At 43.1% G+C, this 27330-nt stretch overlaps 1 protein-coding gene across 2 annotated transcripts; it reads right to left on the bottom strand.

Moving 5' to 3' along the window:
* Positions 1-120: 120 nt before the first annotated feature.
* On the bottom strand, positions 121-27330 carry ZNF695 (zinc finger protein 695). 2 transcript variants are annotated; one of them, XM_050771791.1, is made up of 4 exons: positions 27159-27330; positions 12240-12366; positions 11636-11728; positions 121-1676 (listed from the first exon to the last, which is right to left on the bottom strand). In XM_050771791.1, the coding sequence occupies exons 1-4, from the start codon at positions 27159-27161 to the stop codon at positions 388-390; spliced, it is 1512 nt and encodes a 503-aa protein (XP_050627748.1). In that variant the 5' UTR covers positions 27162-27330; the 3' UTR covers positions 121-387. The 2 variants fall into 2 exon arrangements, with proteins under 2 accessions (XP_050627748.1, XP_050627758.1); XM_050771801.1 differs by lacking the exon at positions 121-1676 and having other exon boundaries at positions 10890-11728.

A 27330-nucleotide genomic window follows, 5' to 3' on the forward strand; every position in this document is an offset into this window, starting at 1 on the left:
TGGCGGGAACCCGGGAGGCGGAGCTTGCAGTGAGCTGAGATCTGGCCACTGCACTCCAGCCTGGGCGACAGAGCGAGACTCCGTCTCAAAAAAAAAAAAAAATAAAAAAAAAAAAATAAAGTTTGAGCAACTGGAAGGTTTCCCTACAGTATAAATTCCTCTGTGTACAATAAGAGCTGTGATATCAGTGGAGGTGTTGAACCGGTTTTTCTATTTGTATTGTTCCTAGCCTAAACGTTTTAGTGCACTCAAAGGCTTACAGTTTGTAAATGGACTTTTGACAATCATTACATTTGTAACACTCTTACTCAGTAAAAATACTCTGCTGTGAAGTTGTGAATAGGTATTAAAGACTATGCCATATTGTTTAGATTTGTAGGATTTTTCTCAGGTGTGAATTTTCTCATGTATGGCAAGTTGTGCAGAGTGGTTAAAGGCTGTGCCACATTCCTCACACTTGTATGGTTTCTCTCTGGTATGAATTGTCTTATGTTTAGAAAGGTGTGAGCTCTGGCCAAAGGCTTTGCCACATTCTTCACATTTGTAGGGTTTCTCTCCAGTATGAATTCTCTTATGATTAGTAAGATATGAAAACCAGTTAAAAGCTTTGCCGCATTCATCACATTTGTAGGGTTTCTCTCCAGTATGAATTCTCTTATGTTGATTAAGGTAGGAGAACCAGGTAAAAGCTTTGCCACATTCCTCACATATGTAGGGTTTCTGCCCAGTATGAATTCTCTTATGCTGAATAAGGTATGAGAACCAAGTAAAAGCTTTGCCACATTCCTGACATTTGTATGGTTTCTCACCAGTATGAATTCTCCTATGTTCAGTCAGATGTGAGCTCTGGTTAAAGGCTTTTCCACATTCTTCACATTGGAAGGTTTTCTCTCCAGTATGAATTCTTTTATGTTGAGTAAGGTATGACAACAATTTAAAGACTTTGCCACATTCTTCACACTTGTAGGGTTTCTCTCCACTATGAATTCTCTTGTGTTGAGTAAGGTATGGGAACAACTTAAAGGATTTGCCACATTCTTCACATTTGTATGGTTTCTCTCCAGTATGAATTTTCTTATGTTTAGTAAGAATTGAGCACAGGTTAAAAGCTTTGCCACATTCTTCACATTTGTAGGTTTTCTTTTCAGTATGAATTTTCTCAATAATAGCAAGACTTGAGCCAGACTTAAAGACGTTATTACATTCTTCACATCTGCAATGTTGCTCTCCAACATGAATTCTCTTATAGTCAGTAAAGTATGAGCGCTCATTAAAGGCTTTGCTACCTTTTTTACGTTGGTAGGGGTTCTCTCCAATATGGATTCTCTGCTGTTGAGTTGTTATTAAAGACATGCAAGAGACATTGCCACATTCTTTGCATTTGAATGGTTTTTCTCCAGTATGGCTTATCTTATGTTTATTTAGACTTGCAAATTTACTAAAACCTTTCACACATTTCTTGCATTGAAAGTTTTTGTTATGAGTAGTTGCTGAGCATAAGTCAAGTCCATTATAACTTGCCTTCTGCCCTTTCCACTCACCCACAATTTCCCAGTCATTCCTTAAGCGTAATTTCTCAAGACAACATCTTTCATATCTTCTCAGCATCACTTTTTGGAATGAAATTTGCAGACCCTGCTCTGGCAAAATGTCTTCAGTAAGATAAGAAGACAAAGCTGGAAAAAATAAAAACAACAAATTATTCCACTTACTAGATAACATACTTTACAAATCTAAGGCATAAAATTATACAAGCACATTAGCAAGATAGCATAATGAAATACTACAGGCCCTTATTCCTTCATAGTCATAATCCTAACAAAAATATACTAAACAAAATGCCATTATGTGAACCCTAAAAGCAGCCGAAGGGGGAAAAAAAAGAAATAACATACAATGAAGCTCCAATATGCCTCATCGCAGACTTTTCACTGGAAACCTTACAGGCCAAGAGAGAGTGGCATGACATACTTAAAGTGCTGAAAGAAAAAAACCTTTACCCTATGATATTATATCCAGCAAAAATATCCTTCAAACATAAAGAGAAATAAAGATGGCCAAAAAAAAGCTGAGGTATTTCATCAATACCAGACCTGTCCTACAAGAAATGCTAAAAGGAGTACTTCAATCAGAAAAGAACATTAATTAATAATAACATCATCTGAAGTTACAAAATTAACTGGTAATAGTAACAACACACAAAAACACAAAATAACCCTATAACTCTGGTGTGTAAACTACTTTGGTCCAAAGTGAAAACATTAAACGAAGGCTGGGCACGGTGGCTCATGACCTCACTTGCAGCACCAGACAAACCTACTAGACAGAAAATCAACGAAGAAACATAGCGCTTATCTGCACTATATGCCAAATTGATCTAATAGATAATTACAGAACATTTCATACAACAGCTGCACAATACACATTATTTTCCTCAGCACATGGATCATTCTCAAGGAGAGACCATATGTGAGGTCACAAAACAAGTCTTAAAACATTCCAAAAATGGAAATAATACCAAGCATTTTCTCTGACCACAGTGGAATAAAACTAGAATGAAAAGAGGAATTTTGAAAACTATACAAATACACGGAAATTAAACAATATGCTCCTGAATGACCCGTGAGTTAAAAGAAATTCAGGAGGAAATTTAAAATTTCTTGAGACAAATGATAACAGAAACAAAATACACCAAAACCTATGGGATACAGCAAAAGCAGTACAAACAGGGACGTTTATAGCTATAACTGCCTACATGAAAAAAAAGGGAAAACTTCAATTAAACAATCCAACAATGCATCGTACAGAACTAGAAAAGCAAGAGCGAACAAAACCCAAAATTAGTGGAAGAAAAATAATGAAGCTCAGAACAGAAATAAATGAAATTAAAATTTTTTGAAAAATTCAAAAGATCAATGAAACAAAAAATTAGTTTTTTTAAAAGTTAAAATTGAGAAAAACCTCGAAGACATTAGTCTAAGCAAAAATTTATTGAGCAATACCCCACAAACACAGACAACCAAAAAAAAAAAAAAAAATGGACAAATGGGAACATATCAAGTTAAAAAGCTTCTGCACAGCAAAGAATACAATCAACAAAGTGAACAGACAACCCAGAGAATGGGAGAAAACACTTGAAAACTACTCATTTGACAAGAGATTAACAACCAGAAGTTATAAGGAGCTCAAACAACTCTACAGGAAAAAAAATCTAATAATCTGAGCCAAAAAATGGTCAGGATATGTGAATAAACATTTCTCAAAACAAGACACAAATAGCAAACAGGCATATGAAAAGGTTCTCAACATCACTGACCATCAGGGAAATGCAAATCAAAACTACAATGAGATACCATCTCACCCCAGATAAAATAACTTATATCCAAAAGCCAGGCAATAACAAACGCTGGTGAGAAACCCTGTACACTGTGGGGATTTAAATTAGTGCTACCACTATGAAGAACAGTTTGGAGGTTTCTCAAAACACTAAAAATAGAGGTACCATATGATCCAGCAATCCCACTGCAGATGTATATGCCAAAGAAAGGAAATCAGTATATCAAAGATAGATGTACTTCTATGTTTGTTCCAGCACTATTCACAATAGCCAAATTTTGGCAGCAACCTAAGTATCCATCAACAGGCAACTGGATAAAGATAATGTACTACTTATAGGCCAGGTGCAGTGGCTCACAACTGTAATCCCAGCACTTTGGGAAGCCGAGGCGGGCGGATCCCGAAGTCAAGAGATTGAGACCATCCTGGCTAACATGGTGAAACCCCGTCTCTACTAAAAATACAAAAACAAAACTAGCCAGGTGTGGTGGTGGTTCCTGTAGTCCCAGCTACTCGGGAGGCTGAGGCAGGAGAATGGTGTCAACCCGGGAGGCAGAGCTTGCAGTGAGCCGAGATCGCGCCACTGCACTCCAGCCTGGGCGACAGAGCAAGACTCTGTCTCAAAAAAAAAAAAAAAAAAAAAACGAAAAAAAAAGAAAGAAAATGTACTACTTATAGACAATGGAGTACTATTCATCCTTAAGGATGAGATCCTGTCATTTGCAACAACATAGATGGAACCGAAGGTCACTATGTTAAGTAAAATAAGCCAGGCACAGAAAGACAAACATTGCATGCTCTCACTTATTTGTGGAATCTAAAAGTCAAAACAATTAACTCATGGAGATAGAGAGTAGAAGAATGGTTATCAGAGGCTGGAAAGGGTACTGGGTGAGTGGTTGGGGGAGGTGGGGATGGTTAATGGGTGCAAGAAATTACTTAAAAAGAATGAGTAGGCCGGGCGCGGTGGCTCAAGCCTGTAATCCCAGCACTTTGGGAGGCCGAGGCGGGCGGATCACAAGGTCAGGAGATCGAGACCACAGTGAAACCCCGTCTCTACTAAAAATACAAAAAAATTAGCCGGGCGCGGTGGCGGGCGCCTGTAGTCCCAGCTACTCAGGAGGCTGAGGCAGGAGAATGGCGGGAACCCGGGAGGCGGAGCTTGCAGTGAGCCGAGATCGCGCCACTGCACTCCAGCCTGGGCAACAGCGTGAGACTCCGTCTCAAAAAAAAAAAAAAAAAAAAAAAAAAAGAATGAGTAAGACCTACTATTTAATAGCACAACAGGGTGACCATAGTAAAAAATAATTTCAGTTGTACATTTTAAAATAACTTAAATAGTATAATCTGATTGTAACTCAAAAAATAAATGCTTGAGGGAATGGACACCCCATTTTCCCTGATACGCTTATTTCGCGTTGCATGCTTGTATCAAAATATCTTATGTACCTCATAAATACATACAATTTAAAAATAATTTTTTTAAAGCCTTTCTGAGAACTCTAAAAATCAACGAAGGGTTTGCAGCACCCCAGGTGAGCACAATGCCGTAAGCCCCATAGAAGTGGAAGGAAAGTGTGTTCCATTTACCCACCACAGCCATTCCTTTTTTCCAATATGGTATGTATGGTGCCCTTAGGAGTAAACTGCTGACTTCTCCCTCATAAAATAAAGAAAATAGTGGCACATGTGTCCATACTTTTGGGGGCTTGAAAAAAACTGGTTGCTGTCTTCTATGACAGAGTACTGAATGGAATGATGGTATACTTTGACCGACAGGTTGGTTGTTTTGAAACCAGTAATAAATGATTGTTACAGCAGACAAGAAACTGCAGTACCAGAGATGGACAACAGACATAACAAGTAATTACAGCCTCTTAAGAGGAAACATGTGAAAACCTCTGTAATTAAGAAAATAGCCGGGCGCAGTGGCTCACGCTAGTAATCCTAGCCCTGGTCAACACGGTGAAACCCCATCTCTACTAAAAATACAAACATTAGTCAGGCATAGTGGTACGTGCCTATAATCCCAGCTACTTGGGAGGCTGAGGCAGGAAAATTGCTTGAATCCAGGAAGCAGACGGTGCAGTGGGCTGAGATTGCACCATTGAACTCCAGTCTGGGAGACACAGCGAGAGACTCTGTCTCAAACAAAACAAATCAAAACACCATTCCAGAGAAGACATATCCCAAGAACAAGTTTGAGAGGCTCCCATAATCTCTAGCCTGATCAATTGGTGTCAGAATTTCCCAGAACAATGCCACTTTATAAAGATTGAAACAGGTGGCTTTTTGTTAATTTCAAATCTGAACAAAAGATTACAATGTATACAAAATATCAGGATACTTATGGCCCCAGAAAGGAAAAAGAAATATCCAGATAGCAACCCTAAAGAAATGGAGATAAATTATTTTTAAAAACTCAAAATAACCATGTGAATAATATTAATAAGTGAAATAAGAACATAGAAAACTAAATGAAATCAGTTGTCTTGGAAGATCAACCAAAAGATAAAAAGTATAAAAAGAAACAGAAATTATGGAGCTCAAGAATATAAGGTAAGCAAATGCTGAAAAAGTCATCAGTAGATCTACACTCAAGAAACACTAAAGGGGCTGGGTGTGGTGGCTCATGCCTGTAATCCCAGCACTTTGGGAGGCCAAGGTGGGAGGAATGCTTGAGGTCGGAAGTTCGGGACCAGCCTAGCCAACATGGTGAAACCCTATCTCTACTAAAAATACAAAAAAATTAGCTGGGCGTGAGGGAACAAACCTGTAGTCCCAGCTATAGGAAGGCTGAGGCACAAGAATTGCTTGAACCCGGGTGGCAGAGGAACAAAAGCATAAAAATAATTATAAACATCTGTTCATATAAAAAGATATGATCAATGACATCAGTAACCTAAAGTTCAAGGCAGACGTACTGAGAAAAAAAATTTGTATGTAACTGAAGACATTACCAGTTTAAAATATATTGTTGTGGCTGGACACAGTGGGTCACACCTGTAATCCCAGCACTTTGGGAGGCTGAGGTGGGCAGATCACCTGAGGTCAGGAGTTGGAGACCAGCCTGGCCAAAATGGCAAAACCTTGTCTCTACTAAAAATATGAAAATTAGGCCGGGCGCGGTGGCTCAAGCCTGTAATCCCAGCACTTTGGGAGGCCAAGACGGGTGGATCACGAGGTCAGGAGATCGAGACCATCCTGGCTAACACGGTGAAACCTGGTCTCTACTAAAAAAATACAAAAAACTAGCCGGGCAAAGTGGTGGGCGCCTATAGTCCCAGCTACTGGGGAGGCTGAGGCAGGAGAATGGCGGGAACCCGGGAGGCGGAGCTTGTAGTGAGCTGAGATCCGGCCACTGCACTCCAGCCTGGGCGACCAAGCGAGACTCCGTCTCAAAAAAAAAAAAGAAAGAAAGAAAATTAGCTGGGCGTGGTGGCACGCGCCTGTAATCCCAGCTACCCAGGAGGCTGAGGCAGCAGAAACGCTTGAGCCTGGGAGGCAGAGGTGGCAGTGAGCTGAGATCATGCCACTCCAATCCAGCCTGGGTGACAGAGCGAGACTCTATCTCAAAGAAACAAAACAAAACAAAAAACAAACAAAAAACCAAAAGTGAACAACTCACAGGAGACAAAAAAGACAATAAATAAAAGGTTTTGTTCACAGAAAACCTACGACAAATGTATGTCTGTTTGTGTATTTACATCTACATCTGTTTCTCACCAGGGTTTACAATATATAAAGCAAATATTTACAGAAATGAAGCAAGAAGTACACAGGGAACAGGGGGACTTGAAAGCACCATAAAACAATGACAACCAACAGACATCTAGAGAACACCCTAAACAACAGAATCCACAATATTCTCAACAGCTCAGAAAACATTCTCCTTGATAGACCACCTGTCAGGCCACAAAACAAAGTCTTAACTAATTTTTAAAAATGGAAATATTATAGATTATTATTTATGACCAAAATGGAATAAAACAAGAAATCAGTAACAGAAAGAAAACTGAAACATTCGGTCAGGCACGGTGGCTCACGCCTGTCATCCCAGCACTTTGGGAGGCCGAGGAGGGTGGATCATGAGGTCAGGAGATCGAGACCATCCTGGCTAACACGGTGAAACCCCGTCTCTACTAAAAAATACAAAAAATTAGCTGGGCATGGTGGCAGGCACCTGTAGTCCCAGATACTTGGGAGGCTGAGGCAGGAGAATGGTGTGAACCCAGGAGGCGGAGCTTGCAGTGAGCCGAGATCGTACCACTGCACTCCAGCCTGGGTGACAGAGCGAGACCCGTCTCAAAAAATAAATAAATAAATAAATAACTGAAACATTCACAAATACACAGAAGTTCAACAACACACACTTGAGCATGTTCTTCTTTGTGGGCTGGAAGACTTAATATTATGAAGATGTTCATGTCACCCAAGTGACCTACTGATTCAGGGCAATCCTTTCAAGTTCACAATTTCATTTTTGCAGAAATAGAAAAGGCAACTCTAAAATTACACAGCAAGTGAAGGAACCACGAAGAGAGCAATAATCTCCACAAAGAAGAACAATGTTGCAGGTATCATACTTTCTGATTTTAAAATACATTTCGGTCGGCGCGGCACGTGGCTCATGCCTGTAATCCCAGCACTTTGGAAGGCCGAGATGGGTGGATCGCCTAAAGTCACGAGTTTAAGACCAGCCTGGCCAACATGGTGAAACCCCGCCTCTACTAAAAATACATGGTGGCACATGCCTGTAATCCCAACTACTTGGGAGGCTGAGGCAGGACAATGACCTGAACCTGGGAGGCAGAGGTTGCAGTGAGCCGAGATCGCACCACTGCATTCCAACCTGGGTGACAGAGCCGAGACTCTCTCTCAAAAAAAAAAAAAAAAAAAAAAAAAAAAAAAGAAGCTGTGGTAATTAAAACCGTTTGGTATTGGCATAAAGGAAGACAATTAGGTCAATGAAACAGAATACAGAACACAGAAATAAACCTCCACATATATGGGCACATGAAAAGTTATTTGCATACCCATATTTATTGCAACATTATTCACAAAAGCTAATAAGGGAAAACAACCCAAACTTACGTCACCAAATGAATGGCTAAATATAATTCAGAATACACAAATAGGCTGGGAGTGGGTGGCCCGTACCTGTAATCCCAGCACTTTGGGAGGCCAAGGCGGGTGGATCACCTGAGGTCAGGAGTTTGAGACCAGCCTGGCCAACATGACGAAACTGTCTCTACTAAAAATACAAAAAAAAAAAATAGCCAGGCATGGTGGGGCGCGCCTGTAGTCCCAGCAACCCCGGAGGCTGAGGTGGGAGAATCAGTTGAATCTGGGAGGTGGAGGCTGCAGTGAGCTGAGGTCAGGCCATGCATTCCAGCCTTGGTGACACAGCAAGACTCCTCACAACAAAATTAACTCACACTAGCACCACAGACGCCCAAGAAATCGAGATGTCTCAAAAAAATCCCCCCCACAAATAATGGAATATTACTCAGCTTTTAAAAAGCAGGAAATCTGGTAAAATCTACAATAAAGATGAATCTTTAAGAAAAGCCCTTTGTCCTGATGTGATTATTATGCATTGCATGCCTGTATCACAGTATCTCATGTACCAGATAAATATATACACCTACTATGTACGCTTACAAATTAAAAATGAAAATCTTGGTGACATGCTAAACAAAATAACCCAGTCCCAAAAAGATAGAGACTATACGAATCCATTTATATGAGATATCTGAAACAGACCCTTAAAAACAAATATAGAATGGTGTTTCTAAAGGGCCAGGCAAATACACACACACACACATCATAAAGAAAACGTCCTGGCATGTCTTCTGCAAGTACATTTATCTCTAAGTTTGTTTGCCTGTAACATTTATAAAGGCAAACAAACTTATAGATAAATGTACTGGTAATAGACGATGTGATTGTTGAATTATTCACTTTTGCACCATAATGTCTTGAAGTGTACAGAACTGAATATGTTCATAAAAATTAAAATACATAAGTAAAAATTGTTCATGTGTGGTGGCTCAGGCCTATAATCCCACCACTTTGAGAGGCCGAGGTGGAAGGATTGCTTGAGGCCAGGAGTTTGAGACCAGCCTGGATAATAGAGTGAGAACCCATCTCTATAAAAAATAAATAAATAAATAAAAAGTCCAGGCGCGGTGACTCACGCCTATAATCCCAGCACTTTTGGCAGGCTGAGGCTGGTGAACCACTTGAGGTCAGGAGTTCAAGATCAGCCTGGCCAACGTGGTGAAACCTTGTCTCTACTAAAAATATAAAAATTAGCCAGATGTGGTGGTGGGCACCTGTAATCCCAGTTACTGGAGAGGCTGAGGCAGGAGAATCTCTTGAACCCCGGAGGCAGAGGGTGCAGTGAGCTGAGATCGTGCCACTGCACTCCAGCCTGGGCGACAGAGCAAAAGTCTGTCTCAAGAAAAAAAAAAAAAAAAAGGAAAATAACTACCATACAAGACGGCAATCTCACATCTGTGTGTGTGTTTGTATAAAATCAACAGAAATAAAATCAGTATCTCAAATAAATATCTGCATCCCCATGTTCATTATAGCATTAGTCACAATTTTCAAGATATAGAAACAATGTAAATCTTTGTGAATGCTGAATGGATAAAGAAAATGTTTACGTAGATGTAATAAGAGTATTATTAAGCAATAAACATAATGAAATCCTGCCATTCTAACAACATGCTAAGTGAAATAAGCCAAACACAGAAAAACAAATACTTCCTGTTCTTCTCACTCATATGAGGAATCTTAAAAGGTTGAACTAGAAGCAGAAGACAGAGGTGACTGCCAAGGGGGTAGGAAAATGGAAGATGTAGTATTAAAGGGCACTATAAGCTTTCAGTTATAAAATAAATAAGCTTTGGAAATCTAATGAATAGCATTATGAGTACAGTTAATAATAATAATGTTTTGTATGCTTAAAATCTGTATTAACACAGCAGACAAGTGTTTTCAACATAAAAATAACTATGTGAAGTGACAGGTGTGTTCATTAACTTAACTGTATTAATCATTTCACTATATATAGATATCAAATCATGACACTGTACACAATAGTTATCCAATTTTTATTTGTGTAAAAAAAATCACATTATACACATACATATCTACACACACATATATATAAATGACACAGACCCACGAAGTTTCATACTAAACAAGAGAAAATTATAAAATGACAGTTATTTTAAAGGAAGGTAACAAGTGGGAGTTTACTATATAATCGGTAATGTTCTACACTCCCCAACGACCCAGCGTATTTAAGAAATCTAGGATGTGAGTAGATATATTAAACTGAGAACAGCTGAGAAATTTGGGCACATAGGGTTTAAATGACAAATCTCAGTTCACACAAAAGAAATAACATTTTTAAGTAAACAACACTAGACTTTCTTATATTTAGGGAGATGCTTAGTCTTCTGATAAAATTACTATCAATTTCTGTAGAATCACATTTGAAATCTCCACAGGGTAAGTCATAAAGGAGAAAACACATATCTGTTGTGGGATTTCTGAACCAAATACCAGTATCACCATTACTCTCACATGTTCCAGATGCAATGCAAAAAGGGATCTTAAAAAATATTTTAGGCTGGGCGCGGTGGCTCACGCCTGTAATCCTAGCACTTTGGGAGGCTAAGGCAGGTGGATCACGAGGTCAGGAGACTGAGACCATACTGGCTAACATGGTGAAACCCCATCTCTACTAAAGTACAAAAAAAATTGGCCGGGTGTGGTGGCAGGCGCCTGTAGTCCCAGCTACTCGGGAGACTGAGGCAGGGGAATCGCTTGAACCTGGGAGGCAGAGGTTGCAGTGAGCCAAGATTGTGCCACTGCACTCCAGCTTGGGTGACAGAGCGAGACTCCATCTCAAGAAAATTACGTGTGTGTATATATATATACACATAATTTTTAACAGAGTTCCTCAAAAATACGCAGACAGTTCCACGTCCCCCAAAGCAATGGAAGAGCAGTCAGATCATGCAGTCCCCTATGACCTACGAAGATGACTGTGACGCTGACTGTGAACTTGAAGGAAAATCACTGAAGGGAAGTACAGTCCTTAGATAATTTAAGAGCATGAGATAGAAGATGCCCCTATGTGAGAGCAAGAGAAAGAAATCCAGGCTTCTCAGAAGCCATTTCCATGGGAGTAGAGCTTCCCAAACCACATTTTAAAGTCTGGCTTCTTCCTTGATCCTCAGACCCCCTACCTATGTTTGCTTCATTCACTCCCACCTACCTGAGTGTTTGACTGTCTTCTCTGTGTTCACATTCCAGGGCTCTTTCCTTGCCTCCAGATAGATGATCAGTTCTGGCTTAGACATAGCAAGACCTGTTTTATTAGAAAAAAGGTGCATGATTCTTGTGGGGATTCTTGAACTACCAACCTTTCACTGTGCTCAGAAGAGAAGAGAAAACATCACATTAGATCCTAGAAAGTTAACTCCAGAATACTGTTTTCTGACAGAGCCTTTAATATATTCAGGAAGTGTTTTAAATCTGTGAGTCCTCAGCTCTGCTACCAAGAACTATAATAACTGGATCAAAAATTGGTGGTGGAAACTGGATTTTGAAGTGGAGGCAACAATATTTGATACTACTGAATTTCTAGAATTACCACCAATCTAGAGCAAGGATGTACATCAGCTGAAGAGAAAGGTTGATGTCAAGGCAAAACATCTTGAAAGTTTTGTTTTCTACACCAAGGAATCCCCAAGGTTTTCTTGAAAGCAGTGATCTGAAACTCATTCATGCAAATCAGAAACTCCCAGAAAACATTCTACAACGGAAAAAGATGAAATCCTTACGGTGAAATAGGAATTGCATATTGAAGTGATCCTCACCAAGGGAGAATAGGTTTCTGTAGTTCTCTAACATCACATCCCTGTACAAATTCCGCTGCGCAGGGTCCAGGCATTCCCACTCCTCTGGAGAGAATTCTAGAGCCACATCCCTGAATGCCAATAGTCCCTGAAAAAGAAAACATTTACCAAGTGGCCATGGCAGAGTTCGACTCCAGGCAAGGAGACAGAGTGAAGAGAACTGGCTCTGACTTATATGAGTGACTAGAATTATCAAATAAGATAATTTTTAACACACAAATATACTCTAAGCCAGGTGCGGTGGCTCACGCCTGTAATCCCAGCACTTTGAGAGGCCGAGGAGGGCGGATCACGAGGTCAGGAGATCGAGACCATCCTGGCTAACATGTTGAAATCCCATCTCTACTAAAAAATACAAAAAAAAAATTAGCCAGGCATGGTGGTGGACGCCTGTAGTCCCAGCTACTCGGGAGGCTGAGGCAGGAGAATGGCGTGAACCCGGGAGGCGGAGCTTGCAGTGAGCCGAGATCCGGCCACTGCACTCCAGCCTAGGGGACAGAGCGAGACTCCATCTCAAAACAAACAAACAGCCGGGCGCGGTGGCTCACGCCTGTAATCCCAGCACTTTGGGAGGCCGAGGCAGGCGGATCACAAGGTCAGGAGATCGAGACCACGGTGAAACCCCGTCTCTACTAAAAATACAAAAAATTAGCCGGGCGCGGTTGTGGGCGCCTGTAGTCCCAGCTAATCGGGAGGCTGAGGCAGGAGAATGGCGTGAACCCGGGAGGCGGAGCTTGCAGTGAGCCGAGATCGCGCCACTGCACTCCAGCCTGGGCGACAGAACGAGACTCCGTCTCAAAAACAAAACAAAACAAAACAAAACAAAAAAAAAAAACAAAAAAGATCCACAAACCAGTGTAGATACTCTACTTTTGTGCATAATATAGTATAAAATTAAAGGCATCAACTCAAGCACTGATATATTCACATCCTACAGGATAAGTCGTGTATTGTTCTCACATGGAGAAGTCAGGGTGAGTTAGAAGGTACTTCTCAAATTTTAACAAGTATGTCAATGAAGTAGAAATCTTGTTAAAATGCAGGCACGGGCTGGGTGCAGTGGCTCACACCTGTTATCCCAGTACTTTGGGAGGCTGAGGTGGGTGGATCACCTGCAAGTCAGGAGTTCAAGACCAGCCTGGCCAACACGGTGAAACTCCATCTCTGCTAAAAATACAAAAAATTAGCCAGGCATGGTGGCGGGCGCCTGTAATCCCAGCTACTTGGGAGGCTGAGGCAGGAGAATTGCTTGAACCTAGGAGGTGGAGATTGCAGTGAGCCAAGATAACGCCATTGTACTCCAACCTGGGCAACAAGAGTGAAACTTCATCTCAAAAAACAAACAAACAAACAAATAAAATGTATGCATGGTGGCTCACACCTCTATTCCCAGCACTTTTGGGAGGCCGAGGTAGGTGGATCACTTGAGTTCCAGAGTTTGAGACCAGCCTGGGCAACATGGCGAAACCTCATCTTTACAAAAAATACAAAAATTAGCCATGATGGCCCATGCCAGCGGTCCCTGTGACTTGGGAAGCTGAGATGAGAGAATTTCCTGAGCCTAGGAGGCAGAGGTTGCAGTGAGCTCAGGTCACACCACTGCACTCCAGCCTGGATGACAGAGTGAAACCCATCTGGGAAAAAAAAAAAAAATTCTTTTTTTTAGTGTAGATTTTGATTCAGCAGATCTGGGATGAAGCCTGAATTTCTGACTTTCTAACAGGCTAGCCAGCGGCGCCTATGCTTCTGGCTCAAGAAGAATATTTTGTCAAACATCCAGTAAATAGCAGAGCCTACATTCATCCCAGTTGATTCGACCAGTAAGCAAACATGAGAGCCTTCATTTTCTAGAGAAAGCTGTATGCAAAGAGAATCTAAAGAGAAAAAGAAGTTTCCCGATTAATTGTGATTATTTATGTACATCAATCAGTAAATCTCCCCAAAATACTTATTTTTTTTTTTTTTTTTTTTTTTTTTTTTGAGACGGAGTCTCGCTCTGTCGCCCAGGCTGGAGTGCAGTGGCTGGATCTCAGCTCACTGCAAGCTCTGCCTCCCGGGTTTACGCCATTCTCCTGCCTCAGCCTCCTGAGTAGCTGGGACTACAGGCGCCTGCCACCTCGCCCGGCTAGTTTTTTGTATTTTTAGTAGAGACTGGGTTTCACCATGTTAGCCAGGATGGTCTCGATCTCCTGACCTTGTGATCCGCCCATCTCGGCCTCCCAAAGTGCTGGGATTACAGGCTTGAGCCACCGCGCCCGGCCTCCCAAAATACTTACTAATAACAAAAGGAAAAATAATTAACCCTATGGTGGAAAATTCTGGCAGACAGCACTTTATTCAAGTGAATAAAATTAACATAAATTACAATAGGAAAATTGGCATCGTGTGCTAATACACACAAGAGGTACAACATCACTGCTGCTTTCTTGGCCAGTAAATTATTACTGAATATAAATAAATTATTGCCCAGTAAATTACTGAAAAAATTACGTAACAATTACACGAAAAGTTACCTTAATTAAATTACAATCGGCCGGGCGTGGTGGCTCATGCCTGTAATAGCAGCACTTTGGGAGGCTGAGGTGGGTGGATCATGAGGCTCACGCCTGTTATAGCAGCACTTTGGGAGGGTGAGGTGGGTGGATCACGAGGTCAGGAGATGGAGACCATCCTGGCTAACATGGTGAAGCCCGTCTCTACTAAAAAAATACAAAAAACTAGCCAGGGATGGTGGCAGGCGCCTGTAGTCCCAGCTACTCAGGAGGCTGAGGCAGGAGAATGGCGGGAACCCGGAAGGCGGAGCTTGCAGTGAGCCGAGATCCGGCCACTGTACTCCAGCCTGGGCGACAGAGCGAGACTCTGTCTCAAAAAAAAAAAAAAAAAGAAAAAAAGAAGGCTCTGGGATATAGGGGAGAAAGAGTGTACAGAGCTCACTGACTATCACAACAAAAGGTTCGGGGGAGTAAGTTAGGCAGGAACATCAGAAGTAGAGACATATTTGTGGGTTCTAAACACATGACATCACAAAAAAAAAAGTGGACACAGTCCCTGACTCCGGACACATTCTCCTGAGAACCATTCGTTTCTTCGTCTTCCTCCTCCATTTCTGGGATTCCTTCTCAGGTGAGAGTCTCTGGGCCAATCACACCTGCATCCTGTAAGCCTTTAAAAGGGTCGGCACAACCCTTTCCCCTTCTACCACCACATCCACAGGAAGAAAATCCTAGAGGTTCATAAAAAGTACATGCTCCCTGTCCTTTTATCACAGGAGAGAGTCAGGAACAATGAGCTCCTACATAAAGATCAAAATGTATGTTTCTTTGTTTTCCGGTGCCCTTGTCCTCCAAAGACTCCAGCAATTGCTGCTGCAGCCACGGGAACATGGAACACACTGACCCACCTCTACCAAACCCAAGCAGAGCAGGCCCTGTAACCTTTCTTTGGAACAAAGGCTGAACTCAACTCTCATGAATATATCTGGGAGCCCTCATGCATGGCCCTGGCTTCACTTAGAATCATCTGGAACACTTAAAACAATATGGATGCTCCCACCCAGACCAACAGACAGAATCGGGGAGGGAAGCACAGAGGTGACAGTATTTCTTTAAACTGGCCATGTCATCCTAATTGAAGCCTGGGGTGAGAGCCACTTAGCTAAGTATTACCCCTCGAGTCTCAATGTACAGATAAATAATTTGGTATTCCAGGCCCTAGTCTAAGTAATGTGATTCCAGAGGTTTAGAAGGGGTCTACAAATTGGCTTCTTGCACGCTGATGCTGCCTCTCCTAGACCATTATGGTAGCACTCAGCTAGAGAAAGCAGGCACAGCACTGAGTCCCTTACACTCAGCGCTGTGATCACAACACAAATACTTATGGAACAAAGTGAAGGTCACAAATCAGCATCCTGAAACATGGCATTTTCTGCTGGCCCTTATCAAGCTGGACCCCTATGGACTCCAGTAGGAACGGCATGTCCAACAGACCAAAGAAGAGACCTGGAGCCAAAAAATGAGACATAGGCTTTATTGAGGGGGACTGATATACACGGATGGTCCAGTGGTGGTGGGATGGACAGAAGAACCATTACCACTCGCAAAAACATGCAAGGAGAACCACAACTGCTTGCAAAAAGCAAGCAGTTCATATAGCATTTTCACTTAACACCCTCCACCTGGCAACCCCCACCTAGCAACCCTCATTGCTGTCAGCTACATCTGCCATACAGGCGCATTCTCAAGGGAGGCTCACGTTTAGCTGTTGCTGTCAGGTGTGCCTGCCATACACAGGTGCATCCACCATACACTCCACCCTCCCATACCCTTGAATACCCTCACGTTCTTTTCAGGCCATGCTTTCGTGATTTCCCCGGGGGCAGGTATATGGAGGAACATTGTGGCCAGATGCCACAGCAGCAATAGCAACTACAACAACAAAAACAAAACCACAAAAAGGAGTAACAATCACACTGCATAGAAAGTCCTCCCAAGAGCTTGGAATTGGATCCTGAGTGTATCACAGCAAGCCTGTGGTGGTGGAGGAGGAAGAGGGCAGCTCTGCAGACACAATAGTTCCTTCTGCTCCGGAGAGAGGCCACCATCTGCACCTGGTTAGCAAAATGGTTTTACTGCACACCATTCACCAGTGGAAGGTGCTGTGCTGACTGCCCAGCCTCTGTTTGCCAAGTGAGACAGCAAGGTTTGCAAGCTACGTGTGCCAGCTGGAGAAAGACTCAGAAGCCAACATGATATGCGATGAAACCCATGTCCCCACCCCCGCCACCAGGGGCAGTCCATCAACCGGGGTCTGTTATCCTGTTACCTGAAGTTCCTGACAGATAGTGGGGCTATGTGAACATCCCTGAGGCAAGACAGTAAAAGGCAGAACACACTGTAATGCTTGATAGCAGAAAAGGATGAAAATACCCAGAAACATCCCAGGCGTGTACACTCCTCTCCCAGAGGAGACAGGGAGCCTATATTCAGCATCCTTAATCCATTTCCCATTAAAAAAAGAAAAGTGCAGTCGTCTGCCAGTGCTCATTCAGTTTTACATAAGCACACTCCTTGAGGCTGAAGTAAATCTGACTGATTTTCTTTTTTTTTTTCTGAGACGGAGTCTCCCTATGTCACCCAGGCTGGAGTGCAGTGGCGCGATCTTGGCTCACTGCAAGCTCCGCCTGCCGGGTTTACGCCATTCTCTTTCCTTAGCCTCCCGAGTAGCTGGGACTACAGGTGCCTGCCACCACGCCCAGCTAATTTTTTTGTGTTTTTAGTAGAGACAGGGTTTCACCGTGTTAGCCAGGATGGTCTCGATTTCCTGACCTCGTGATCCACCCGCCTCGGCCTCCCAAAGTGCTGGGATAACAGGCATTAGCCACCGCGCCTGGCCAAATCTGACTGATTTTCAATGTTAAGATATAATATAAAAACTGTCCTTGGAATTATTTCTAACTTGTCTCTAATCCCAATGCAACAGAAATATATATGATGTTACATTAGGATCAGAGACAGGACAGAAATGTAACGGAAATGTCTATGATGTTACATTAGGATTAGAGACAAGAATATTCTCAGGGCGAATGAGAAATGGATTAAAGAAAACAAATTTCAACCAGGAATTTTGCATGTAGCCAATCAAAACTTTATAAGTGAAGGAGAAACAAAATTCTTTCCAGACAAGCAAATGCTAGGGGAATTCATGACCACCAGACTTGCCTTATCAGAAGTTTTAAGAGAATGCTGGCCGGGCGCGGTGGCTCACGCCTGTAATCCCAGCACTTTGGGAGGCCGAGGCGGGCGGATCATGAGGTCAGGAGATGGAGACCATCCTGGCTAACACAGTGAAACCCCGTCTCTACTAAAAAATACAAAAAATTAGCCAGGCGTGGTGGCGGCGCCTGTAGTCCCAACTACTTGGGAGGCTGAGGCAGGAGAATGGCGTGAACCTGGGAGGCGGAGCTTGCAGTGAACTGAGATTGCACTACTGCACTCCAGCCTGGGCAACAGAGTGAGACTCTGTCTCAAAAAAAAAAAGAGAGAGAGAATGCTAAATATGGAAACAAAAGACCATTTCTGGCCACCACAAAAAACACACTTAGGTACACAGACCACTTACACTATAAAGCAACCACACAAACAAGTCTAACAAGCAGCTAACAATGCAATGACAGGATCAAATCCACACATATCAAGGCCAGGCATGGTGGCTCATGCCTGTAAGTCCAGCATTTTGGGAGCATAAGGCATGAGAACTGCTTGAGCCCAGGAGTTCAAGGCCAGCCTAGGCAAAATAGTGAGACCCTGTTTCTACTAAAAAAAAAAAAAAAAAAAGAAAAAAAAAGGTAAGAAAAAAAGAAAAAAACACGTATCAGTATTAACTTTGAATGTAAACAGGCTAAATGCCCCACTTAAAAAGCACAGAGTGCAGGTTGCATAAAGAAGACGCAACTCTATGGTCTTCCAGAAACCCATGTCACATACAGTGACACCCATAGGCTAAAAGTAACCAGAAGGAGAAAAATCTATCAAGCAATGAGAAAAGAAAAATGAGCTATTCTTATTTCAGACAAAACAGACTTTAAACCAACAATAACGAAAAAAGACAGGCCAGGAGCAGAGAATAGCATCTGTAATCAGCACTTTGGGAGGCCAAAGAGGGAGACTCACTTGAACCTAGGATTTCAAGAGACCAGCCTGGGCAACATAGCAAGACCCTGTCTCTGTTAAAAAAAAAAAAAAAAAAAAAGAAAGAAAGAAAGAAAAAAAGAAAAAAAAAGAGCCAGGCATGGTGGTGGCTCTAGCCTGTAATCCCAGCACTTTGAGAGGCCAAGGCAGGCGGATCACTTGAGGTCAGGAGTTTGAGACCAGCCTGGCCAACATGGTGAAACTCCATCTCTACTAAAAATTTAAAAAAAATTAGCCTGGCGTTGTGGCACGTGCCTGTAATCCCAGCTACTTGGGAAGCTGACACATGAGAATCACTTGAACCCAGGAGGTGGAGGTTGCAGTGAGCCGAGTTCTCACCATTGCACTCCAGCCTGGGTGACAGAGCAACACTTCGTCTCAAAATAAAAAAAAAAAAAAAAAGAAAGAAAGAAAAAAGACAAAGAAGGGCATTGCATAATGATAAAATGTTCAATAAAATCAGAAAACTTAAATATTCTAAATATATATGAAACAATACTGAAGCACCCAGATTCATAAAACTATTTCTTAGAGACCTATGAATAGACACAGATAACCATACAGTATTAGTGAAAGACTTTAACACTCCACTGACAGTATGAGATCATCAAAGCAGAAAACTAACAAAGTTAGGGACCTGAACCCAACACCTGAACAACGGACTGAATACACATCTCCAGAACACTCCATTCAACAACGGAATGCCCATTCTTCCCATCCGCACATGGCATGTATTCGCAAATCAACCACACGCTTGGCCATCACACCAACTGCACTGTCAGATGACAGCTAAATAAAAATAGATCTCAGTATCAAGAAGATCTCTGAAAACCATACAGTTACGTGGAAATTAAACAACCTGCTTCTGAATGACTGGGTAAATAATGAAATTAAGGCAGAAATGAAGAAATATTTGAAATGAATAAAGAAAAGACACAGCATTTCAGAATCTCTTAGACACAGCTAAAGCAATGTTAAGAGAAAAGTTTATAGTGCCAAAAGCCCAGTTCAAAAGGTTAGAAAAATCTCATATTAACAACCTAGCATCAGACCTAGATGAGTTAGAAAAATAAGAGCATACCAACCTCAAAGCTAGAAGAAGAAAAGAAATAACAACGGCCAGGTGCGGTGGCTCACGCCTTTGGGAGACCAAGGCGAGCGGATCACCTGAGGTCAGGAGTTCGAGACCTGCCTGGCCAACACAGCAAAACCCCGTCTCTACTAAAAATACAAAAATTAGCCGGGTGTGGTGGCATGTGCCTGTGATCCCAGCTACTCGGGAGGCTGAAGCAGCAGAATCGCTTGAACCCAGGAGGCGGAGGTTGCAGTGAGCTGAGATCGCGCCACTGCACTCCAGCCTGGGCGAAAGAGCGAGGCTCTGTCTCAAAAAAAAAAAAAAAAAAAAAAGGCAAAGGACATGAACTGAAATTTCTCAAAAGAAGATATGCACATGGCCAATATGCATATGAAAAAATGTTCAAAATCACTGATCATTAGAGAAATGCAACACAAAACCACAATGATGCTATATTACACCATTCAAAATGGTTATAATTAGAAAGTAAAAAAATAACATGCTGGTGAGGTTGCAGAAACAAAGGAATGCCTATACACTGCTGGTGAAAACGTACATTAGCCACTGTGGAAAGCATTTTGGAGATTTCTGAAATAACTTAAACCAGGGCTGCCATTCGACCCAGCAATCCCATTACAGGGTATACACCCAAAGGAGTATAAATCGTTCTCCAACAAAGACACATTGCATGTGTATGTTCACTGTAGCCTTTTCACAATAGCAAAGACATAGAATCAACCTACATGCCCATCAACAATGGACTGAATAAATAACATGATGTATATGAACACCAGGGAATGCTATGCAGCCATAACAAACACAAAATCATGTCCTTTGCAGCAACATTAATGCCGCTGAATAATTTAATTAACACAGAACAGAGAACCAAATACTGCATGTTCTCTCTTATATGTGGGAGCTAAATATTGAGTAAACATAGACACAAAGATGGGAACAAAAGACATTGGGGCCAACTTTAGAGTAGAAGGAAGGTAAGAATAGAAGCTACCTGTTGGATATTATGCTCATTATCTGGGTAATGAAATAAATAATTTGTGCACCAAACCACCATGAAACAAAATTTGCCAGTATAACAAACCTGCACACATACTCCCTGAATCTAAAATAAATGTTGGAAAAGAAAAAATAAATAAACTGTAAATAAATTATAGGGGAAAAAGTTTCTCTATCTTTATAGTTTTGGTAAACTAAATTCAGTGATGGATATTCATTAAATATCCAGATAATTTCCAAATAAGATGTAATGCTAAGATATTTAGCTACTAAATATGAGTTCATCTTATATATTTTGGGCTTTTTATTTCAGAAAAACAAAATATATTTAGATGTTGGTAAATATGTTATGTTCCACACTGAAACACTGTTCAATTAGAACTATATTTCTAAAAACGTGTATTCATAAATTCTTAGTATTTCAATGACAGTTAAAATTTCTTCTTAGGGCCGGGCACGTGGCTCACGACTATAATCCCAGCACTTTGGGAGGCCGAGGCGGGCAGATCACCTGAGGTTAGGAGTTTGAGACCAGCCTGGCCAACATGGTGAAACCCCGTCTCTACTAAAATACAAAAATTAGCCAGGCATGGTGGTGGGCGCCTGTAATCGCAGCTCCTCAGGAGGCTGAGGCAGGAGAATCACTGAACCTGGGGGGGCGGAGGCTGTAGTGAGCTGAGATTACACCACTGCACTCCAGCCTGGGCGACAGAGCGAGACTCCATCTCAAAAGAAAAGGAAAGAAAAGAAAAAAACAAAAAAAGTGTATTCATAAATTCTTAGTGTGCAGGGGCCTTTGAAAACAGTATGCTGAGAATAGATAGGGCTCAAGGACAGTATCTCCAATTGAACTTTTAATGAACTCCCGTAGGCGCCAAGAAGGCGGGCAGATAAGGAAGAGCATAGAAACAAAGAACTGAGTAGAAGGTTACATCTGGGAAAAGAAAGTTTGTTTTGCATTGCATTCTTTCTGCTGACGTGGGGTTTATGCAGTATAAATAAAGTGAGGCGGAGGCTCTGAGCGCGGCCGCCATGTTCTCTGTGTGTCTTTGTCTTTTGTGTGTTCTTTCATTCTCCACCACCCCCGGCACGGACCCCAACATTAGTGTTTGAATGACAGCTAAAATTTCTTCTTAGGGCCAGGCATCTGGCTCATGCCTGTAATCCCAGCACTTTGGGAGGCCAAGGAGGGCAGATCACCTGGGGTTAGGAGTTTGAGACCAGACTGGGCAACATGGTGAAACCCCATCTCTACTAAAATACAAAAATTAGCCAGGCATGGTGGCGGGCGCCTATAATCCCCGCTACTCAGGAGGCTGAGAATCATTGAACCCGCGGGGAGGGCAGAGGTTGCAGTGAGCTGAGAGTGCACCACTGCACTCCAGCCTGGGCGATAGAGCGTGACTCCGTCTCAAAAAGAACAACAACAACAAAAAAAGAGCACTCACGACGACCAAGTGGGATTTATCCCAGGGATGCAAAGATGGTTCAACATATGTAAATCAATCCATGTGACACATCATATTAACAGAAGAAGAAAAACCATATGATCATTTCAACTGATGCTGAAAAAGAATTTCATAAAATTCAACATAACATCCCTCAATGATTAAAATAACCCTTGAAAAACTGAGTATAAAAGGAGCATACACAGTAAAATCATAAATGACAGAACCACAGCTAGTATACTGAAGAAGGAAAAACTGACAGCTATACCTCTAAGATGTGGAACAAGAAAAGGATGCCAACTTTCACCAGTTATTCAACTTAGTATTGGAAGTCCTAACTAGAACAGACAAGAGAACAAAACAAAGCTCTCCAAATTTGAAAGGAAGAAATCAAATTATCCTTGTTTGAAATGATATGATTGTCCACTTGGAAAAACCTAAAGACCCTACCAAAAAACTATTCAAACTGAAAAGCAAATTTGGTAAAGTGGTAGGATACAATACTAACATACGATAATCAGTAGCTTTATATGCCAACAGCAAACAATCTGAAAAAGACATGAAGAAAGTAATCCCACTTATGATAGCAACAAATAAAATACCTAGGAATAAACTTAACCAAAGAAGTGAAAGATTTCAACCACAGAAACTGTAAACCATTGATGAAAGAAACTGAAGAGCACACAAAATAACTGAAATATATTCCGTGTTCATGGATTGGAAGAATCAGTATTGTTTAAATGTCCGTAACTCCCCAAAGCATTCTACAAACTGTGTAATACCTACCAAAATACCAAAGACATTCTTCACAGAAATAGAAAAACTAAGCCTAAAATTTTTTTTGGAATCACAAAAGATTAACAATAGCCAAAGCCATCCTGAGCAAAAAGGAAAAAAGTGGAGGAATTACTCTACTTGACTTCATATTATAGTACACAGCTATAGCAACAAAAACAGCATGGTACTAGCATAAGACACATAGATCAATGGAACAGAATAAAGAACCAAGAAAAAATCAGTACATCTACAGCAAATTCATTTGTGACAGAAGTGCCAAGAACATACTCTGGGGGAAACAACAGTCTTTCAATAAATTGTGCTGGAAAAACTGGATATTCATACGCAGAAGAAAACTTGACCCCTTGAACCCCTTGGCCGGGTGTGGTGGCTCACACGTTATCTCAGCACTTTGGGAGGCCAAGGCAGCAGGGTCACTTGAGGCCAGGAGTTCGAGACCAGCCTGGCCAAGGAGTCTGACCAGCCTGGCCAACATAGTGAAACCCTGTCTCTATTAAAACACAAAAATTAGCTAGCTGTGGTGGCCCCGGCCTGTGGTCCCAGTTTACCCGGAGGCTGAGGCATGAGAATCACCTGAGCCCAGGGGACGACAGAGTGAGACTGTGTCAAAAAAAAAAAAAAAAAGGCCGGGCGCGGTGGCTCAAGCCTGTAATCCCAGCACTTTGGGAGGCCGAGACGGGCGGATCACGAGGTCAGGAGATCGAGACCATCCTGGCTAACTCGGTGAAACCCCGTCTCTACTAAAAAATACAAAAAACTAGCCGGGCGAGGTGGCGGGCGCCTGTAGTCCCAGCTACTCGGGAGGCTGAGGCAGGAGAATGGCGTAAACCCGGGAGGCGGAGCTTGCAGTGAGCCGAGATCGCGCCACTGCACTCCAGCCTGGGTGACAGAGCCAGACTCCATCTCAAAAAAAAAAAAAAAAAAAAAACCAACAAAAAATAACAACAAAAAAAACTTGGCTCCCACCTCTCCGCATATACAAAAAAATCAAATCAAAATGGATTAAAGATTTAAATCTAAGACCTCAAACTATGAACAGAAAACATAAGGAAACTGTCCAGGACACTGGCTGAGCAAAGATTTTACAGCAGAGTGTCAAGTGATTATTCTCTGCTTTCTTCTCATGTGAAATGTTCAGAAGAGAAAATATTTTTTAAAAAGCCACTCATGGCCGGGCGCGGTGGCTCACGCCTGTAATCCCAACACTTTGGGAGGCCGAGGCGGGAGGATCCCAAGATCAGGAGATCGGGACCATCCTGGCGAACAGCGTGAAACCCCCTCTCTACAAAAAATACCAACAATTAGCCGGGCGTGGTGGCAAGCGCCTGTGGTCCCAGCTACTTAGGAGGCTGAGGCAGGAGTATCGCTTGAACCCGGGAGACGCAGGTTGCTGTGAGCCAAGATCACGCCATTGCACTCCAGTCTGGGAGAGAGAGCTAGACTTCATCTCAAAAAAAAAAAAAAAAAAAAAAAAAAAAGCCCATTCACTGCACTGTGAAAAAAACAAAAAAGAACCACTAAAATCTTGAATCTGTTTGAAAAGCAAATAAAGGATAAAATAGGCCGGGCACAGTGGCTCACGCCTGTAATCCCAGCACTTTGGGAGGCCGAGGGGGGTGGATCATGAGGTCAGGAGTTTGAGACCAGCCCGGCTAACACGGTGAAACCCTGTCTCTACTAAAAATACAAAAATTAGCCTGGCGTGGTGGCGCCTGCCTGTAGTCCCAGCTACTCCGGAGGTTGATGCAGGAGAATCGCTTGAACCTGGGAGGTGGCGGTTGCAGTGAGCCGAACTGTGCCACTGCACTTCAGCTTTGGCATTGGACAACAGAGTGAGATTTCATCTCACCAAAAAAAAAAAAAAAAAAAAAAAAAAAAAAAAAGGACAAATAGTTGATAATGTTGTGCTTGGAGAGGGGAAGTTAGCATTTGGGAATGTAGAAAAGAAACTGGAGGTGGGGCGCAGTGGCTCAAGCTTGTAATCCCAGCACTTTGGGAGGCCGAGGAGGGGGGATCACGAGGTCAGAAGTTCCAGACCAGCTTGGCCAACATAGTGAAACCCCGTCTCTACTAAAAATACAAAAAATTAGCTGGGTGTGGTGGTGTGCACCTGTAATCGCAGCTACTCGAGAGGCTGAGGCAGGAGAATCGTGTGAACCCGGGAGGCGGAGGTTGCAGTAAGCCGAGATCCCGCCACTGCACTCCAGCCTGGGCAACAGTGGTAGACATCGTCTCAAAAAAAAAAAAAAAAAAAAAAAAAGAAAGAAAGAAAGAAAAGAAAAGAAAAACGAAACTGGAAGCAAGATTTCCTTCAGGCTTTAAAACAGGCTGGGGGAACAGAGTCCTGGATTTGAGGTCCTGCTTGCCATACATTTGAAAAATGCTGGGAGGGCCGGGCGCGGTGGCTCAAGCCTGTAATCCCAGCACTTTGGGAGGCCGAGACGGGCGGATCATGAGGTCAGGAGATCGAGACCATCCTGGTGAACACAGTGAAACCCCGTCTCTACTAAAACTACAAAAAACTAGCCGGGCGAGGTGGCGGGCGCCTGTAGTCCCAGCTACTCGGGAGGCTGAGGCAGGAGAATGGCGTGAACCCGGGAGGCGGAGCTTGCAGTGAGCTGAGATCCGGCCACTGCACTCCAGCCTGGGCAACAGAGCGAGACTCCGTCTCAAAAAAAAAAAAAAAGAAAAAAAGAAAAATGCTGGGAAAACCAGTTTCCCTGTGAAGTGTTAGAATAATTAAATGGCAGGCAATTAGACTGAGTGGCTTGGATGTCCTGGGATTCTATCTAAGGAATCCTAGCTAACTTAAATAAATTTCTTATAAATTGCAAACTTGGAGAAAAACAAAACGTAGGCTTAACTACCACCAAATGCTAATAAATCTTATTACAGGCGGGCGCCAGTAGTCCCAGCTAGTGGGGAGGCTGAGGCAGGAGAATGGCGTGAACGCGGGAGGCGGAGCTTACAGTGAGTCCAGATCGAACCACGGCACTCCAGACTGGGCGACAGAGGGAGACTCCGTCTTTAAAAAAAAAAAAAAAAAAAAAAAAAGAGGAGAAAGGAACCCACAGACTACAGCTCCTCACTTGTCAGGCCTCTGAGCCCAAGCCAAGCCATGGCATCCCCTGTGACTTGCACGTATAGGCCCAGATGGCCTGAAGTAACTGAAGAATCACAAAAGAAGTGCAAATGCCCTGCCTCGCCTTAACTGATGACATTCCACCACAAAAAAAGTGAAAATGGCCGGTCCTTGCCTTAAGCGATGATACTATCTTGTGAAATTCCTTTTCCTGGCTCATCCTGGCTCCAAAAGCTTCCCCACTGAGCACCTTGTGACCCCCCCTCCTGCGCACCAGAGAACACCCCCCTTTGACTGTAATGTTCCTTTACCTTATAAAACGGCCCGCCCTTCTCTCCCTGCGCTGACTCTCTTCGGACTCAGCCCGCTTGCACCCAGGTGATTAAAAAGCTTTATCGCTCACACAAAGCCTGTTTGGTGGTCTCTTCACACGGACGCGCATGACACCACTCAGGAACCTTTCACCGCAGTGGGGACTCTCCCGACAACCCCACCGCCATCAAGGCACAATCCAGGGGAGAGCGGGCTGCGGGCGCGGGGCTGCCCCGGGAGCGCTCTGGGCCGGGCGGAAGTCACCAGGCAGAGACCGGACAGTCACTCAGCGGCCGGAATCCCGCTGCCGGCCCAGCCCCTACCAGCGCGGACGGGACTGAGGGCCGCGCACTCGGGAGCCCACCGCGGGGAGGCCGGGGGTCGCCAGCGCTGGTTCCAGCCAATTCCCGCCGATTCCAGTCAGACCCCTCTCCCTTCTCGGGACACCCTGCCCCGCACACTCACCATTTCCCAGCTTTTGGGTGTCCCGCCGGCCTCCCTATAAATCTCGCAGTACCTGCAGGCCACAGGGCGACAGGGCCTGCAGCGGTCACGGGGACTCTCCGGGAGGCAGCAAACGCGAGCCCAGCACCCGGTTAGCCGCAAGGAGACAAAGGCCCCGCCAGATCCCCAAGGC

This window comes from Macaca thibetana, chromosome 1 (genome assembly GCF_024542745.1).
Source record: "Macaca thibetana thibetana isolate TM-01 chromosome 1, ASM2454274v1, whole genome shotgun sequence".
In the NCBI taxonomy this organism is placed as follows: Eukaryota; Metazoa; Chordata; class Mammalia; order Primates; family Cercopithecidae; genus Macaca; species Macaca thibetana.